Genomic DNA, 16,194 nt, shown 5'->3' with positions numbered 1-16,194 from the left:
GCTTTGTTTTTTGCACCAGATTCCAGCATCTGCATTATCTTGTGCCTTCATTTGACCGTCTAGGTGCTGCATTTAACTAACAAGCCAAGAAAAAACGTGCATAACTTACAATACAAAATCATCAGTTCATAAGAGATAGGAGCAGAATTAGGCCATTCGGCCCATCAAGTCTACTCCGCCATTCAATCATGACGGATCCATTTCTCCCTCCAAACCCTAACTCCTGACTTAGTGGTCAGAAAGGAATGAATTGAATTGAATTGAATTGAATTGAATTGAATAAGTTTATTGGCCAAGTATGTACACATACAAGGAATGTGCCTTGGTACTCCGCTCACAAGTAAGAACGTGAACATACAGTAAACAATTAAGAATAAAACATAAACCATTAAAACATTAAGAATAAAACATTATAGTTTAAACATGTGAATGAAATAAACTAGAGCAAAAGGAGGCTACATACTTTTGGTTGTTGAGTAGAGCTACTATTGAGGGCGGCACGGTGGCGCAGCGGTAGAGTTGCTGCCTTACAGCGAATGCAGCGCCGGAGACAGGTTCGATCCTGACTACGGGCGCCGTCTGTACGGAGTTTGTATGTTCTCCTCGTGACCTGCGTGGGTTTTCTCCGAGATCTTCGGTTTCCTTCCACACTCCAAAGACATACAGGTATGTTGGTTAATTGACTGGGTAAATGTAAAAATTGTCCCTAGTGTGTGTAGGATAGTGTTAATGTGCGGGGATCACTGGGCGGCGCGGACTCGGTGGGCCGAAGGGCCTGTTTCCGCGCTGTATCTCTAAATCTAAAACATCTAAATCTACTCGCGGAAAAAAGCTGTTTTTATTTCTGGCTGTGGCTGCTTTGACAGTCCGGAGTCGCCTTCCAGAGGGAAGTGCTTCAAAGAGTTTGTGGCCATGGTGAGAGAGGTCAGAGATGATCTTGCCCGCTCGCTTCCTGGCCCTTGCAGTGTACAGTTCGTCAATGGGGGGAAGGTTGCATCCAACAACCTTCTCGGCTGATCGAGGGCGTGCAGCGTAGGTTTACTAGGTTAATTCCCGGAATGGCGGGACTGTCATATGTTGAAAGACTGGAGCGACTAGGCTTGTTTACACTGGAGTTTAGAAGGATGAGAAGAGATCTTATCGAAACGTATAAGATTATTAAGGGGTTGGACACGTTAGAGGCAGGAAACATGTTCCCAATGTTGGGGGAGTCCAGAACAAGGGGCCATAGTTTAAGAATAAGGGGTAGGCCATTTAGAACTGAGATGAGGAAAAACGTTTTCAGTCAGAGAGTTGTGAATCTGTGGAATTCTCTGCCTCAGAAGGCAGTGGAGGCCAATTCTCTGAATACATTCAAGAGAGAGCTAAATAGAGCTCTTAATGATAGCGGAGTCAGGGGGTATGGGGAGAAGGCAGGAACGGGGTACTGATTGAGAATGATCAGCCATGATCACATTGAATGGCGGTGCTGGCTCGAAGGGCCAAATGGCCTCCTCCTGCACCTATTGTCTATTGTCTATTGAATGATTGTAATGTAAACCTTGTGTTCATTTTCTTCTCTTCTGACCTGCACAGCTCACAGATGCAGCAGTGGGTACTATCAGTGTGCCAACGAGGAATGTATTCCACGACTATTTGTATGTGACCATGACGATGACTGCGGCGATCAAAGCGACGAGCGGACATGCGGTAACTAGTCTCATCATTTCCCAAAAGCTACTTCAATCTGTAAAAGTGCTTGACGTCAGTCAGGAGAGAGATTTCATCAAGGTAGACACTACGTGCCGGAGTAACTCAGCGAGGCAGGCAACATCTCTGGAGCAGGTAGGGCAGGTGAGGCAGAGGTTCACTTGCACCTCCTCCAACCTCACCTACTGTATCCGCTGCTCCAGGTGTGGACTCCTATATATCGGCGAGACCAAGGGCAGGCTCGGCGATCATTTCTTTGAACATCTTCGCTCAGTCCGCCTAAACCTTACCTGATCTCCCGATTGCCAAACATTTTAATTCCCCCACACATTCCCACACTGACTTTTCTGTCCTGGGCCACCTCCATTATCAGAGTGAGGCCAAACGTAAATTGGAGGAACAGCATCTCATATTTCGCTTGGGCAGCTTATAACCCAGTGGTATCAATATTGATTTTTCTAACTTCAAGAAACCCTTGCATTCCCTCTCTCTCCATCCCTCCCCCATCCAAGTCATACCAGCTTCAAAGTTGTCTTGTTAAGTCTCATTGTCTGCAACGCGTTTTCACCTAGCACACAGCAAACAGACTTGTTTCCTTTATCATCGTTACTATTTTGCATATCTTTCATTCATTTGTTCTATATCTCTCTACATCACCGTTTATATTTCTCGTTTCGCTTTCCCCTGACTCTCAGTCTGAAGAAAGTTCTCGACCCGAAACGTCACCAATTCATTTTCTCCAGAGGTGCTGTCTTACCCGCTGAGTTACTCCAGCTTTTTGTGTCTATCTTCGGTTTAAACCAGCTTCCGCAGTTCGTTCCAACACATGTCTGGAGGACACGGATAGGTGACATTTTGGATTGGGACCGTTATTTCCAGTTTTAGTTAGGCACATGGATATGCAGGGAATGGAGGGGTATGGATCACCTGCAGGCAGGTGAGATTGGTCTAACTTGGCATGGTGTTCGACACAGTCATTGTGGGACGAAGGGCCTGTACCTGTGCTGTACTGTTCTATGTTCTATGAATCTTTTATTACTACTACATAGTGGCCCTCACTGTAACGTCAGGCGGTGGGAAGTTCTCATGGGCCTGTACCTTCACCGCAGCCCCACTAGATGGTCATCTCCATTGACTTGACGTGACACAGCACAGATGTAGCATGCCCATCCTCCACACCATGCGTTCACACCCTATCTAATGGTCTGTGCACGTGAAAAGCCATGGATAACCCCAGCTAGCAGCTGGAGGCTTTCACATGGAGTAGAGTCGCTGCCTTACACTGGCAGGGACCCGGGTTCGGTCCTGACTGCGGGTGCTGTCTGTATGGAGTTTGTACGTTCTTCCTGTGACTGTGTGTGGCTCAGGTTTCCTCTCATATTCCAAGGACAGGCAGGTTTGTAGGTTAATTGGCTTCGGGTAAATTGTCCCTAATGTGTAGGATGGAACTAGTGAATGGGTGATCGCTGGTCGGTGCGGATTCAATGGGCCGAAGGGCCTGTTTCCACACTGTGTCTTGAAACTGAACTACATATTTGATTGCAAAATGCTGGAGTAACTCAGCAGGTCAGGCAGCATCTCAGGAGAGAGAAGGAATGGGTGACGTTTCGGGTCGAGACCCTTCTTCAGTCTGAAGAAGGGTCTCGAACCGTTCAGTCGAAGAAGGGTCTCGACCCGAAACATCACCCATTCCTTCTCTCCTGAGATGCTGCCTGACCTGCTGAGTTACTCCAGCATTTTGTGAATAAATACCTTCGATTTGTACCAGCATCTGCAGTTATTTTCTTACACTACATTTTTGATTGTTTATCCTTTGCAAATAAAATCTGCCACTCTGTAGTTATTTTGCAGAGTGTCTAGCAATACAAATAACCCTCGTTATAATGCATCATAGAAGGGGGGGATGGTGTCCATTATTGCAGACTGTCCACTATAACCGATTAAGGGATTCGCTCCAAACACCTAGTGGTCACTCCGTGACACTACAAGGTGTTTTCAAATACAAAGTTCTTTTTAACAGATAAAGATGTATTTTTGTGGTGGCATGCTAAAAATACTTTTAGTTTCATTTTGTTAGTTTAGAGATACAACTTGGAAACAGGCCCTTCGGCCCACCGAGTCCGCACCGACCAGCGATCCCCGCACACTAACATTATCCTACACACACTAGGGACAATTTACACTTACAACAAGCCAATTAGCCTACATATCTGTACGTCTTTGGAGTGTGGGAGGAAACCGAAGATCTCGGAGAAAACCCACGCAGGTCACGGGGAGAACGTGCAAACTCCGTACAGGCAGCACCCGTAGTCGGGATCGAACCCGGGTCTCCGGCGCTGCGTTCGCTGTGAGGCAGCAACTCTACCGCTGCGCCATCGTGGCCGTTCCCTTTTTTAATAGAATGTCATTGCCCATATGTCGATCGAAACAATTGCTTGGCAATGTCCATGGCCTCCCCAGTGCAACTAGTAGCCTGTGTTCTTAAAGAGACAGTAGTGTCAGATTACTGTGGGAAGCCCCGTCGCTATAAACCAAAATGCATTACAAAGAGGAGCATAAAAGCAGCACGGTGGCGCAACAGTAGAGCTGCTGCCATACAGCGCCAGAGATCCAGGTTCAATCCTGACTACGGGTGCTGCCTGTACGGAGTTTGTACATTCTCCCCGTGAACCGTGTGGGTTTTCTCCAGGAACTCCAGTTTCCTCCCACACTCCAAAGACAAACAGGTTTGTAGGTTCATCGGTTCGGTATAATTGCACCTTGTCCCAAGTGTGTGTGGGATGGTGTTAGTGTTAGCGTGCGGGCATCGCTGGTCGGCGCGGGCCCGGTGGGCCGAAGGGCCTGTTACCGCGCGGTATCTGTAAACTAAACTAACGCGGGTAGCCTGTATCTGTACGAGGTGACATGGAGTGGTGATGGTGTTGTGTGTTGCAGCTTACCCGGTGTGCTCTGGAGACTATTTCAGCTGCCCCAGTGGCCACTGCATCCATCAGTACTGGCTGTGCGATGGGGACGATGACTGTGGAGACAATGCCGATGAAAGAGGCTGCGGTAAGAATGGGGGGCAATCAGTGAGTAGATTAACGTCTAAACCAGTGAGACCCACAACCTGTAGACTGGGGGTTGCAGAATCTACCAAGTGTGAATCATTGGTGGGACCATCTTCCCCCAGCTGACTCTGCCCATTCATTCATGACTGGAGCAGAATTAGGCCATTCGGCCCATCAAGTCTACTCCGCCATTCAATCATGGCTGACCTATCTCTCCCTCCTAACCCCATTCTCCTGCCTTCTCCCCACAACCCCTGACACCCGCACTAATCAAGAATCCATCTATCTCTGCCTTAAAAATATCCACTGACTTGGCCTCCACAGCCTTCTGTGGCAAAGAACTCCACAGATTCTCCACCCTCTGACTAAAATAACCTCTGACACCCGCACTAACGATATTGTCGAAGATAGATGCACAAAGCGGGAGTAACTCAGCGGGACGGGCAGCATCTCTGGAGTAAAGGAAGAGCTGACGTTTTGGGTCGACAGCATCATCGTTCCCATCGTCGAGCTGTAGAAAGCAGCAGCAGCAGAGTATCAGCGGGGACCTCTGTAATCACAGTTCCCCAGAGCTATACTTCGAAAACTCAAAGACTTATTTGAATGAGTGAAAAGGATGAGAGTGGAGTGCTGGCCTGCTGCATCTGGCGAGAGAAGGGGAAAGTTCATGTTTTAGGTTCATGACCTAAGGGAGCAGCGGTAGAGCTGCTGCCTCACAGCGCCAGAGACCCGGGTTCCATCCTGACCAGGGGTGCTGCCTGTACAGAGTTGGCACGGTCTCCCCGTGACCATGTGGGTTTGCTACCGGTTTCCAAAGACGTACAGGTTTGCACCTTAATGGGCTTCTGTAAATTGCCCCTGGTGTGTAGGATAGGGTGAGTTTAAATCAGCCTATCCTACACGGTTAGTCCATAGAGCTCTAAGCACCCTATCCAGCGGGTAGTCCATAGAGCTCTAAGCACCCTATCCAGCGGGTAGTCCATAGAGCTCTAAGCACCCTATCCAGCGGGTAGTCCATAGAGCTCTAAGCACCCTATCCTACACGGGTAGTCCATAGAGCTCTAAGCACCCTATCCAGCGGGTAGTCCATAGAGCTCTAAGCACCCTATCCTACATGGGTAGTCCATAGAGCTCTAAGCACCCTATCCAGCGGGTAGTCCATAGAGCTCAGAGGACCATCGGAACACAGCTACCAGCCTTGGAGGGCATTTACAACACACGATGCCTCAGGAAAGCCACCAGCATTCACAAAGACTCTTCACACCCCTGCAACAGTCTGTTCGAACTCCTTCCATCGGGCAGACGATACAAGGCCTTCTACGCCCGCACCTCCAGACAGGAACAGCTTCATCCCCAGGGCCATAGCTGCTATGAACCGGTCCTGCTGAGCCGGATGGTCACATCGCACAGTGATCCGGCACAGATCTATTTGCACTTTATTCTGTCTTAAAACTGTTCTACTTTGTTTCATTGGGTTGTTTAAATTAATACTGACTAGCTAATTAAATTATTGCATCGTATGGGAGCCGCATTCCCAATCTCGTTGTACCTCTGTACAATGACAATAAAGATATATTGTATTGTATTGTATATTGTATCAGCAAAGCCCTTTATAACGACCCATTTTGTATGGGTGTGACGGTTAGGCGAGAATTATGATCAGGTTAAGATGGATAGGATAGGTATTCAGGGTTTTGATGGATAGGATAGTGTCATAGAGTCATAGAGTGATACAGCGTGGAAATAGGCCCTTCGGCCCAACTTGCTCACACCGGCCAACAATGTCCCAGCTACACTAGTCCCACCTGCCTGCGCTTGGTCCATATCCCTCCAAACCTGTCCTATCCATGTACCTGTCTAACTGTTTCTTAAACGTTGGGATAGTCCCAGCCTCAACTACCTCCTCTGGCAACTCGTTCCATACACCCACCACCCTTTGTGTGAAAAAGTAACCCCTCGGATTCCTATTAAATCTTTTCCCCTTCACCTTGAACCTATATACGTTCACCTTAAACGTATATAGGTATATAGGTGTATATCTTCTGGTCCTCGATTCCCCAACTCTGGGCAAGATACTCTATGCATCTGCCCGATCTATTCCTCTCATGATTTTGTACACTATAAGACCCCCCTCATCCTCCTGCACTCCATGGAATAGAGACCCAGCCTACTCAAAGTTCATTGTTACGATGGCAAGCTTAGGTTCAGAGGGTTAAGGTGAATAGGATCAGTTTAGAGGGATTTGGGCCAAGCGCGGGCAGGTGGGACTAGTGTAGATGGGGCATCTTAGTCAGCATGGGTAAGTTGGGCTGAAGGGCCTGTTTCCAAACTGTATGACTCTATGACTAACTGCAGTTCAGGGCATTTGGTTGTGCTTTTCAGGGCTAGATCAGAAGTATTTAAAACAAACTACCAGCTCAGCAGATAAGTCACCAGTGCTTTTGCGCGCCGACTATGATGTAAAGATTTAGCAGTTGAGCATTTCAGGAAAGGTAAAAGACTATTTATTCACAAAATGCTGTAGTAACTCAGCAGGTCAGGCAGCATCTCGGGAGAGAAGGAATGGGTGACGTTTCGGGTCGAGACCCGACCCGAAACGTCACCCATTCCTTCTCTCCCGAGATGCTGCCTGACCTGCTGAGTTACTACAGCATTTTGTGAATAAATCGATTTGTACCAGCATCTGCAGTTATTTTCTTAAGGTAAAAGGCTAAATGCTTCTAGTCGTCCATCGTTCAGACATTCACTGTTTCTCCCTCCACAGCTGTTGCCCGACCGGTTAATATCATTAGTATTTTCCACATTCATAAAAGATGTCCGCGTGGAATGACATATGTACAATGTGCAAACAAATCTTTTAATATCTCTCGAATGTTCAGATATAAAACAGTGCAACTATTTCCCCCTGGGAGTTGGGTTTTTCAGCAACTGGACAGCTGTTGGAGTGCTTTTTTTGGCTTTGCAGTGGCTTCACAGTCGACAGCGGCATTTTCAGTTTAGCCAGAGGCTGTGCTCGGGTCGTGCTGGGCTCCTCTACCAATCTGTTTCCTTTTCTCTCTCCGTCTGTCTGAGCAGAGAGGGGGGAAGCGCAAGAGTGCTCCCCGCGGCAATGGGTTTGTCCTGGCTCTCGACACTGCGTCTCCCTCAACAAGCTGTGCGATGGTATCCAGGACTGCTCCGACGGGGGCGACGAGACGAACTCTACAACCGGAAACAACTGCAGTGAGTACTTTGAAAAAAAACTTATCAAAAAAAAACTGTATTCAAGAAATAAATATATACAAAACATGTTCCTTCCAAAACTCCATGCGACATTCTCGGAGGCTGTACGTACATTCAATGCATACATTCAATACACCAGTTACACAAAATTACCCCCTCCCACCCTTGCCACTCATGTGGCCCACTGACGTGGAATCCCTTCCCTTATTTGGAGGGGCGTCTCTCTCCACCACACCCTGCCCCCCAATGTCCAGCAGCGGAAGGACCCTAGACTGAGTGTGTCCCTCAGCACGTACTCTTGGAACGGACTTGTACCTCCTGCCTGTAGAATGGTCCAAGAGAAGAGTGTACCCTCTTGTAATACCTACTGTATCCGTTGTTCAAGATGTGGACTCTTATACGTCGGTGACACCAAACATAGACTGGGCGATCATTTCGCTGAACACCTTCGTTCAGTCCGCCTGGACTTACCTGATCTCCCGGTTGCTAAACACTTTAATTCCCCTTCCCATTCCCACACTGGCCTTTCTGTCCTAGGTCTCCTCCATTGTCAGAGTGAGGCTAAACACAAATTGGAGGAACAGCATGTCATATTTCACTTGGGCGGCTTACAGCCCACTGGTATGAAAGCTGATTTCTCTAACTTTAAGTGACCCCAGCATTCCCTCTCTCACCATCCCTCCTCCATCCAAGTCACACCAGCTGTCCATCTGCCCCGAGATGTCAGGGGAAAGCCAGTGAGATGCCTCACAAGAACCTGCAGATGCTGAAATCCTGAACACATCATCTGCCATTTATTGATAATTAAAGTGTAATTTTTTAATCAACCCCCCCCCCCCCCCCCCCGTAAATACACGTATGCATGTACTTATTTTCAGGTGTACATAGATACATGTGTAACTGTGTTTACTTTCAGTTGTGCATAGATACATGTGTAACTGTGTTTACTTTCAGTTGTGCATAGATACATGTGTACCTGTGTTTACTTTCAGGTGTGCATAGATATATGTGTACCTGTGTTTACTTTCAGGTGTGCATAGATACATGTGTACCTGTGTTTACTTTCAGGTGTGCATAGATACATATGTACCTGTGTTTACTTTCAGGTGTGCATAGATACATGTGTACCTGTGTTTACTTTCAGGTGTGCATAGATACATGTGTACCTGTGTTTACTTTCAGGTGTGCATAGAAACACATACACCGATGAGCCAAAACATTATGCCCACTGACAGGTGAAGTGAATAACATTGATTACCTTGTTACAATGGCACCTGTCAAGGGGTGGGATATATTAGGCAGCAAGTGAATAGTCAGTTCTTGAAGTTGATGTGTTGGATGCAGGAGAAATGGGCAGGAGTAAAGACCTGAGCGACTTTGACAAGGGACAAATTGTTATGGCCAGACGACTGGGTCAGAGCATCTCTGAAACGGCAAGGCTTGTGGGGTGCTCCCGGTCAGCAGTGGTGAGTACCTACCGACAGTGGTCCGAGGAGGGACAAACCACAAACCGGCGACAGACAGGGTGTTGGATGCCCAAGGCTCATCGATACGCGAGGGCAACGAAAGCTATCCTGTCTGGTCCGAACCGACAGAAGGTCGACTGTGGCACAAGTCATAGAAAATGTTAATGGTGGTCAGGGGAGGAATGTGTCACAATACACAGTGCATCTCACCCTGCTGCGTATGGGGCTGCACACGGAGGACCATCAGCATATTAGGCAGGTGGGCATAATGTTTTGGCTCATCAGGTCATAATGTGTTGGCTGATCGGTGTACACCTGTGTTTATTTTCAGGTGTACATAGATACATGTAGACTTGTGTTTACTTTCCCATGTGCATACTGTAAATACACGTGTATCTGTGTTTGGTTCAGATGTACATAAATGCAAGTATGTTTGCGTTTACATTCAGCTGCACATAGATACAGGTGTGACTGTGCTTACTTTCAGGTGTACGCAACTGTGCCGCTCTCAGCTGTGAGTATCACTGTCGTTCCTCCCCATCAGGCGGGATCTGCTTCTGCCCCTCAGGGTACATCCTTGGCACTGATGGCCGCTCCTGTGTTGGTGAGTTTCACTGCTACAGCATGGAAACAGGCCCTTCGGCCCACCGGGTCCACGCCGACCATCGATCACTCCGCTCACACTAGTAATGGCAGTTTCTTTACCATCTCAAAGTCCCTCTTAGAAACATAGAAACATAGAAAATAGGTGCAGGAGTAGGCCATTCGGCCCTTCGAGCCTGCACCGCCATTCAATATGATCATGGCTGATCATCTAACTCAGTATCCCGTACCTGCCTTCTCTCCATACCCCCTGATCCCTTTAGCCACAAGGGCCACATCTAACTCCCTCTTAAATATAGCCAATGAACTGGCCTCAACTACCTTCTGTGGCAGAGAATTTCACAGATTCACCACTCTCTGTGTGAAAAAAAACGTTCTCATCTCAGTCCTAAAAGGCTTCCCCCTTATCCTTAAACTTCGATAGCCATTACTGCTCGGGGATGAAATATAGGTATAGCTTACGCACACGACGCACCCTGATATGACAAAAACGAATCTTCCAAACTTATTTTCTTCATTAATTGGGTTTTATTAAAATAGCACAAGTCAAAGAGTAATTCATCACTTTCCGTACTTTATCAACTGTTTCTTCTTCTAACAATATCTCAGAATTCTTATAGTTATTACCGTGTGGTTCTTACAAATATAGCCGGTGTGAGCGCGTGGTAAAGAACAGTGTGCTCACCATCCTCCAAGTCTAAACTGACCCACAACCTCTGTCGCCACGCTAGCCTCCTCCCATCTAGACATTCCCCATTTCGTATTAAGTCAATAAACAATAGACAATAGGTGCAGGAGGAGGCCATTCGGCTCTTCGAGCCAGCACCGCCATTCAATGTGATCATGGCTGATCATTCTCAATCAGTACCCCGTTCCTGCCTTCTCCCCATACCCCCTGACTCCGCTATCCTTAAGAGCTCTATCTAGCTCTCTCTTGAATGCATTCAGAGAATTGGCCTCCACTGCCCTCTGAGGCAGAGAATTCCACAGATTCACAACTCTCTGACTAAAAAAGTTTTTCCTCATCTCTGTTCTAAATGGCCTACCCCTTATTCTTAAACTGTGGCCCCTGGTTCTGGACTCCCCCAACATTGGGAACATGTTTCCTGTGTCTAACGTGTCCAACCCCTTAATAATTTTATACGTTTCGATAAGTCACACCCACAAGCATGCAAAAAAGAAACTAGCCATAACACAATGACAGTAATTGAATTAAGCATAAATGGCTCCTACAAGCTCTAGGTTATCCCACTTTCTCACGCACTCTCCACACACTCTGGGCAATTTACAGAGGGCCATTTAACCTAACAACCAGCACATTATTGGGATGTGGGAGGAAACTGGAACATCTGGAGGAAACCCACGTGGTCACAGGGAGAACATGCAAACTCCACACAGACAGCAGCCGAGGTCAGGATCGAACCCGGGCCACTGGCGCTGTGAGGCAGCAGCTCTACCCACTGCGACGACAGAAATATCTGAAAGTAATTTGTCAGTGATTTGAAAAGCCATGGGCTGATCAGAGAGTGACCCAGGTGCTGAAGGTGCAGGATCTGGGATAGTCTCTCTGTTAGCCGGACTGCATGACTACCCGCTCGTCATGGACTATACCATGAGGTCCAGTAATGAGGGGAGAACACAGGGCAAGGGGGGGAGAGAGAGTGAAAGAGGTTCTACTTGACTCACATGCCACCATTGTTGGTTGGTTCTTTCAACAAGTTTGGCAAGTTTGGTCAACATGGAGTCACAAAGTGTGGAAACAGGCCCTTCGTCCCAACTTGCCCACACCAGCCAACATGCCCCATCTATACCAGTCCCACCTGCCTGCATTTGGCCCATATATCCCTCCACACCTGTCCTATCCATGTACCTGTCTAAATGAACGTTGGGATAGTCCCAGCCTCAACTACCTCCTCCGGCAGCTCGTTCCACACACCCACCACCCTTTGTGTAAAAAATTACCCCTCAGATTCCTAAGAAATCTTTTCCAATTCACCTTAAACCTATGTCCTCTGGTCCTCGATTCACCTACTCTGGGCAAGAGACTCTGTGCACTTACCCGATCTATTCCTCTCATGATTTTGTACACCTCTGTAAGATCACAATAACAAGCCCTTCATAAGGTTTGACATTCTCCGACAGTGTGATATTAGTTTGATATTGTCTTGTGTACCGAAGTACAGTGTGAAGTTTATGTGTGTCATCGTGACACGGGTAACCAACCCATACACAACTATAACGGATAATGCAAAGAAAAAAATACCAGAGTGTGGAATATACTGTAGAAATCCTGGTAGTTTTACAATTTCAATGGAGATCTAAAAGAGTGGAGCTCATAAGTGCGCAACTCATAGGAACAGAATTAGGCCATTTGGCCCATCAAATCTACTCTGCCATTCAATCATGGCTGATCTATCTCTCCCTCCTAACCCCATTCTCCTGCCTTCTCCCCATAACCCCTGACTCCCGTACTAATCAAGAATATATCTAACTCTGCCTTAAAAATATCCACTGACTTGGCCTCCACAGCCTTCTGTGGCAAAGAATTCCACAGATTCACCACCCTCTGTCTGAAGAAATTCCTCCTCATCTCCTTCCTAAAGGAACGTCCTTTAATTCTGAGGCTGTGACCTCTAGTCCTAGTCTCTCCCACTAGTGGAAACATCCTCTCCACATCCACTCTATCGAGGCCTTTCACTATTTGTTGGTGTAGCTGTTGTAGTGGAGGATGCTAGATTGTCTTCTGGGACCAGCTGCAAAGAGTGGCCACCCTTGCAGTGTGACCGTGCAAAGGGCACAGGTGGTTTCAGACTCCTCCTAACACCCTGTACATCCGTGTCCTTATGTAGAGCAGCAACGACTAAAGAAAGTTAGGATTAGGACTGAATGATATGACAACTGGCCGAGTTCCTCCCAGCCTCTCTTCCAGTTGGACGTAGCCCAGACCATCACACAAACCAACCTCCCATCCATTGACTGCATCTGCACTTCACGCTGCCTCGGCAAGGCCAGCAGCATAATCAAGGACCGGTCTCAACCCGGTCACTACCTCTTCTCCCCTCTCCCATCAGGCAAGCGGTGCAGACGTGTGAAAACATACACCTCCAGATTCAGGAAAGGTTGATTCCCAGCTGTTACAGGCAACTGAATCATCCTCTCGCCAGCTAGAGAGCGGTCCTGACCTCCCAACTACCTCTCTGGAGACCCTCTGGGAATCCTTAATCGGACTTTACACCACTAAATGTTATTCCCTTTATCCTCTACCTGTGGAGGGCTCGATTGTAATCATGTATTGTCTTTCCGCTGATTGGACATCACAAAGCAAAAAAGCTTTTCACTGTGCCTCGGTACACAGGCCAATAAACGAAACTAGTTCTTAATCCTGCCACAACCTTTGTAAGAGACTCGACCAAGTGAACCCGTCCGGCCCAAACCTCTCCTGCATTGGTGCAGCACCCTCTCCTCTCCTCTCCCTCTCCCCCACTCCCTCCTCCCCTCCTCCCCCCCTCCATCCTCCCCATCCCCCTCCACACTCCCCACTCCCCACTCCCCCTCCCCCTCCCTCCCTAGGAGATAGATTTAAACTTAAAAATGTGAATAACTTTAAAAATATAACACCGATTTCAATGAAACTTCTTCCATTAGCACCAAAGGGACGACGGTGAGTAAGGTGGGCCACAATTGTCGCGCTATCGTGTACCGTTTTGGCTGTAGTTCTGGAACAAACAAAGGAACAAACGAGAGTTTTAGTATATAGATTATACTCGTAAGGCCATAATGTGTGAAGTGTAACTGTGTGTTGTCTTCTTTGCCTGTAGACTTTGATGAGTGCAGTGTCTGGGGGGTTTGTGACCAGCTGTGTTGGAGCAAAGCTGCAAGTTATTCATGCTCCTGTGTGCATGGCTACATCTTGGAACACCACAAGCACTGCCGAGCAAACGTCTCATGTAAGTCCCAGCATTAGGGCCAGGGTAGTTCCTTTTGTTTAATTTAGAGGTTCAGTGTGGATACAGGCCCTTCTGCCCGCTGAGTCCACACCGACCAGCGATCGCCCATACACTGGTTCTGTCCTACAATACACAATAGGTGCAGGAGGAGGCCATTCGGCCCTTCGAGCCAGCACTACCATTCAATGTGATCATGGCTGATCATTCTCAATCAGTACCCCGTTCCTGTCTTCTCCCCGTACCCCCTGAGGGACAATTTACAGAAGCCAATTAACCTACAAACCTGCACGGCTTTGGGACGTGGGAGTTAACCAGAGCACCCGGAGGAAACCCACACGGTCACAGGGAGTGCGTGCAAACTCCACACAAACAGCACCTGTGGACAGGTTCAAACCCGGGTCTCTGGCGCTGTGAAGCAGCAACTCCACCGCTGCGCCACCGTGCTGGAACTTGGGTCTCCCAGCACAACCTCGCCACACCGTCTCGTGCTTACTAAACCCTCCCGTAGCTGTTGTGTAAGAAAATAACTGCAGATGCCGGTACAAATCGAAGGTATTTATTCACAAAATGCTGGAGTAACTCAGCAGGTCAGGCAGCATCTCAGGAGAGAAGGAATGGGTGACGTTTCGGGTCGAGACCCTATTTTGTGACTAAATACCTGTTGATCAGAAGCTGTTGATTAGATCTACCGAAGGACAGTCTGAAGGAGAGTCCCGACTCGAAAAACATCATCGATCCGCTTTCTCCACAGATGCTGCCTGAGCCGCTGAGTTACTCCAGCACTTTGTATCTTGCTACCCAGTGGCATTCTCCACTTCCATTTTAAAGGCAGTCCGGAAGCTTCAGCTTTTAGAAGCTAGTCTGTAAATATATTCAGGGAATATATTCAGGGAATATATACACAGCTTCCAAAGACAAACCTTCCAAAAATAATGTTTTGTTTAGTTTTGTTTAGTTTAGAGATACAGCGCGGAAACAGGCCCTTCGGCCCACCGAGTCCGCTGCGCCCAGCGATCCCCGCACGTTAACACTATCCTACACACTAGGGACAATTTACATTTGTACCAAGCCATTCAACCTACAATCTGTTCGTCTTTGGAGTGTGGGAGGAATCCGAAGATCTCGGAGAAAACCCACGCGGTCACGGGGAGAACGTACAAGCTCCGTACAGACGGCACCCGTAGTCGGGATCGAACCCGAGTCTCTGGCGCTGCAAGCGCTGTAAGGCAGCAACTCTACCGCTGCGCCACTGTCAACTATTGCAACATTCAGACAGCCGCAAATGGTTACTGTAATTGACCGTGGGAGTATGAGCAGGGAAGTCGGGACGGTATTTTCCAGTTGGTGAGGGCGCACTTGGAGTACTGTGTTCGGGCTTTTGCTGTGTGAAAGATGCCACTCAGCTGGCGAGAGTGCAGGGAAGATTTACGGGGATGTTGGCAGGACTCGAGAGGGAGAGGTTGAGCAGTTTTGGACCGTATTCCTTGGTGTGCAGGAGGCTGAGCAGTGATCTCACTGTCAAACACTCGGTAAAAAACTCCACGTCGATAACAACACCTTTTTCAAGCCCTTCAATACATGTAGCATTTTTTGGCTGTAAAAAAATTAGTGGTGATGATGAATAAACGGAAAAGAGTCCTGAAATATAAATTCCTTACAAACACAGCCTGTTGACATTTTGCTTAGTTTCCAATGAATCAAAATAGTATTCATTTCTAGGGCAGCATCATTTTTGTATGTATTTCACACTGAATTATACTACCTTATGTGCTACTAAGTAGCTTCTTAAAAAGTGACATATATTAATTGAGGCAGTGATTCCACTAGTGGGAGAGTCTAGGGCCAGAGGGCACAGCCTCAGAATAAAAGGATGTACCTTTAGAATGGAGATGAGGAGGAATTTCTTTAGCCAGAGGGTGGTGAATCTGTGGAATTCATTGTCACAGAGGGCTGTGGAGGCCAAGTGATTGGGTATTTTTTAAAGTGGATTTTTGATTAGTACGGGTGTCAGGGGTTGTGGGGAGAAGGCAGAAGAATGAGGTTGAGAGGGAGAGATAGATCGGCCATGATTGAATGGTGGAGTAGACTCGATGGGGCGAGTGGCCTAATTCTGCTCCTGTGACTTATGACCTTATTACAGCACAGAGAAACATAGAAACATAGAAAATAGGTGCAGGCGGAGGCCATTCGGCCCTTCGAGTCAGCACCGCCATTCAT

General features: G+C 47.6%; 1 protein-coding gene across 1 annotated transcript in view; it reads left to right on the top strand.

The window, feature by feature from the left end:
- lrp2a (low density lipoprotein receptor-related protein 2a) overlaps positions 1-16,194 on the top strand; it is a 210,335-nt gene that overhangs the window by 10,505 nt on the left and 183,636 nt on the right. Inside the window, exons 5-9 of the mRNA XM_078404632.1 lie at positions 1,576-1,689; positions 4,624-4,740; positions 7,815-7,961; positions 9,915-10,031; positions 13,849-13,977. Coding sequence (XP_078260758.1) covers positions 1,576-1,689; positions 4,624-4,740; positions 7,815-7,961; positions 9,915-10,031; positions 13,849-13,977 — 624 coding nt within the window. The remainder of the gene's footprint in view (positions 1-1,575; positions 1,690-4,623; positions 4,741-7,814; positions 7,962-9,914; positions 10,032-13,848; positions 13,978-16,194) is intronic.

The sequence above is a fragment of the Rhinoraja longicauda genome, chromosome 8, assembly GCF_053455715.1.
Source record: "Rhinoraja longicauda isolate Sanriku21f chromosome 8, sRhiLon1.1, whole genome shotgun sequence".
Lineage (NCBI taxonomy): Eukaryota > Metazoa > Chordata > Chondrichthyes > Rajiformes > Arhynchobatidae > Rhinoraja > Rhinoraja longicauda.
This window is presented reverse-complemented; position numbering and strand designations above follow the sequence as displayed.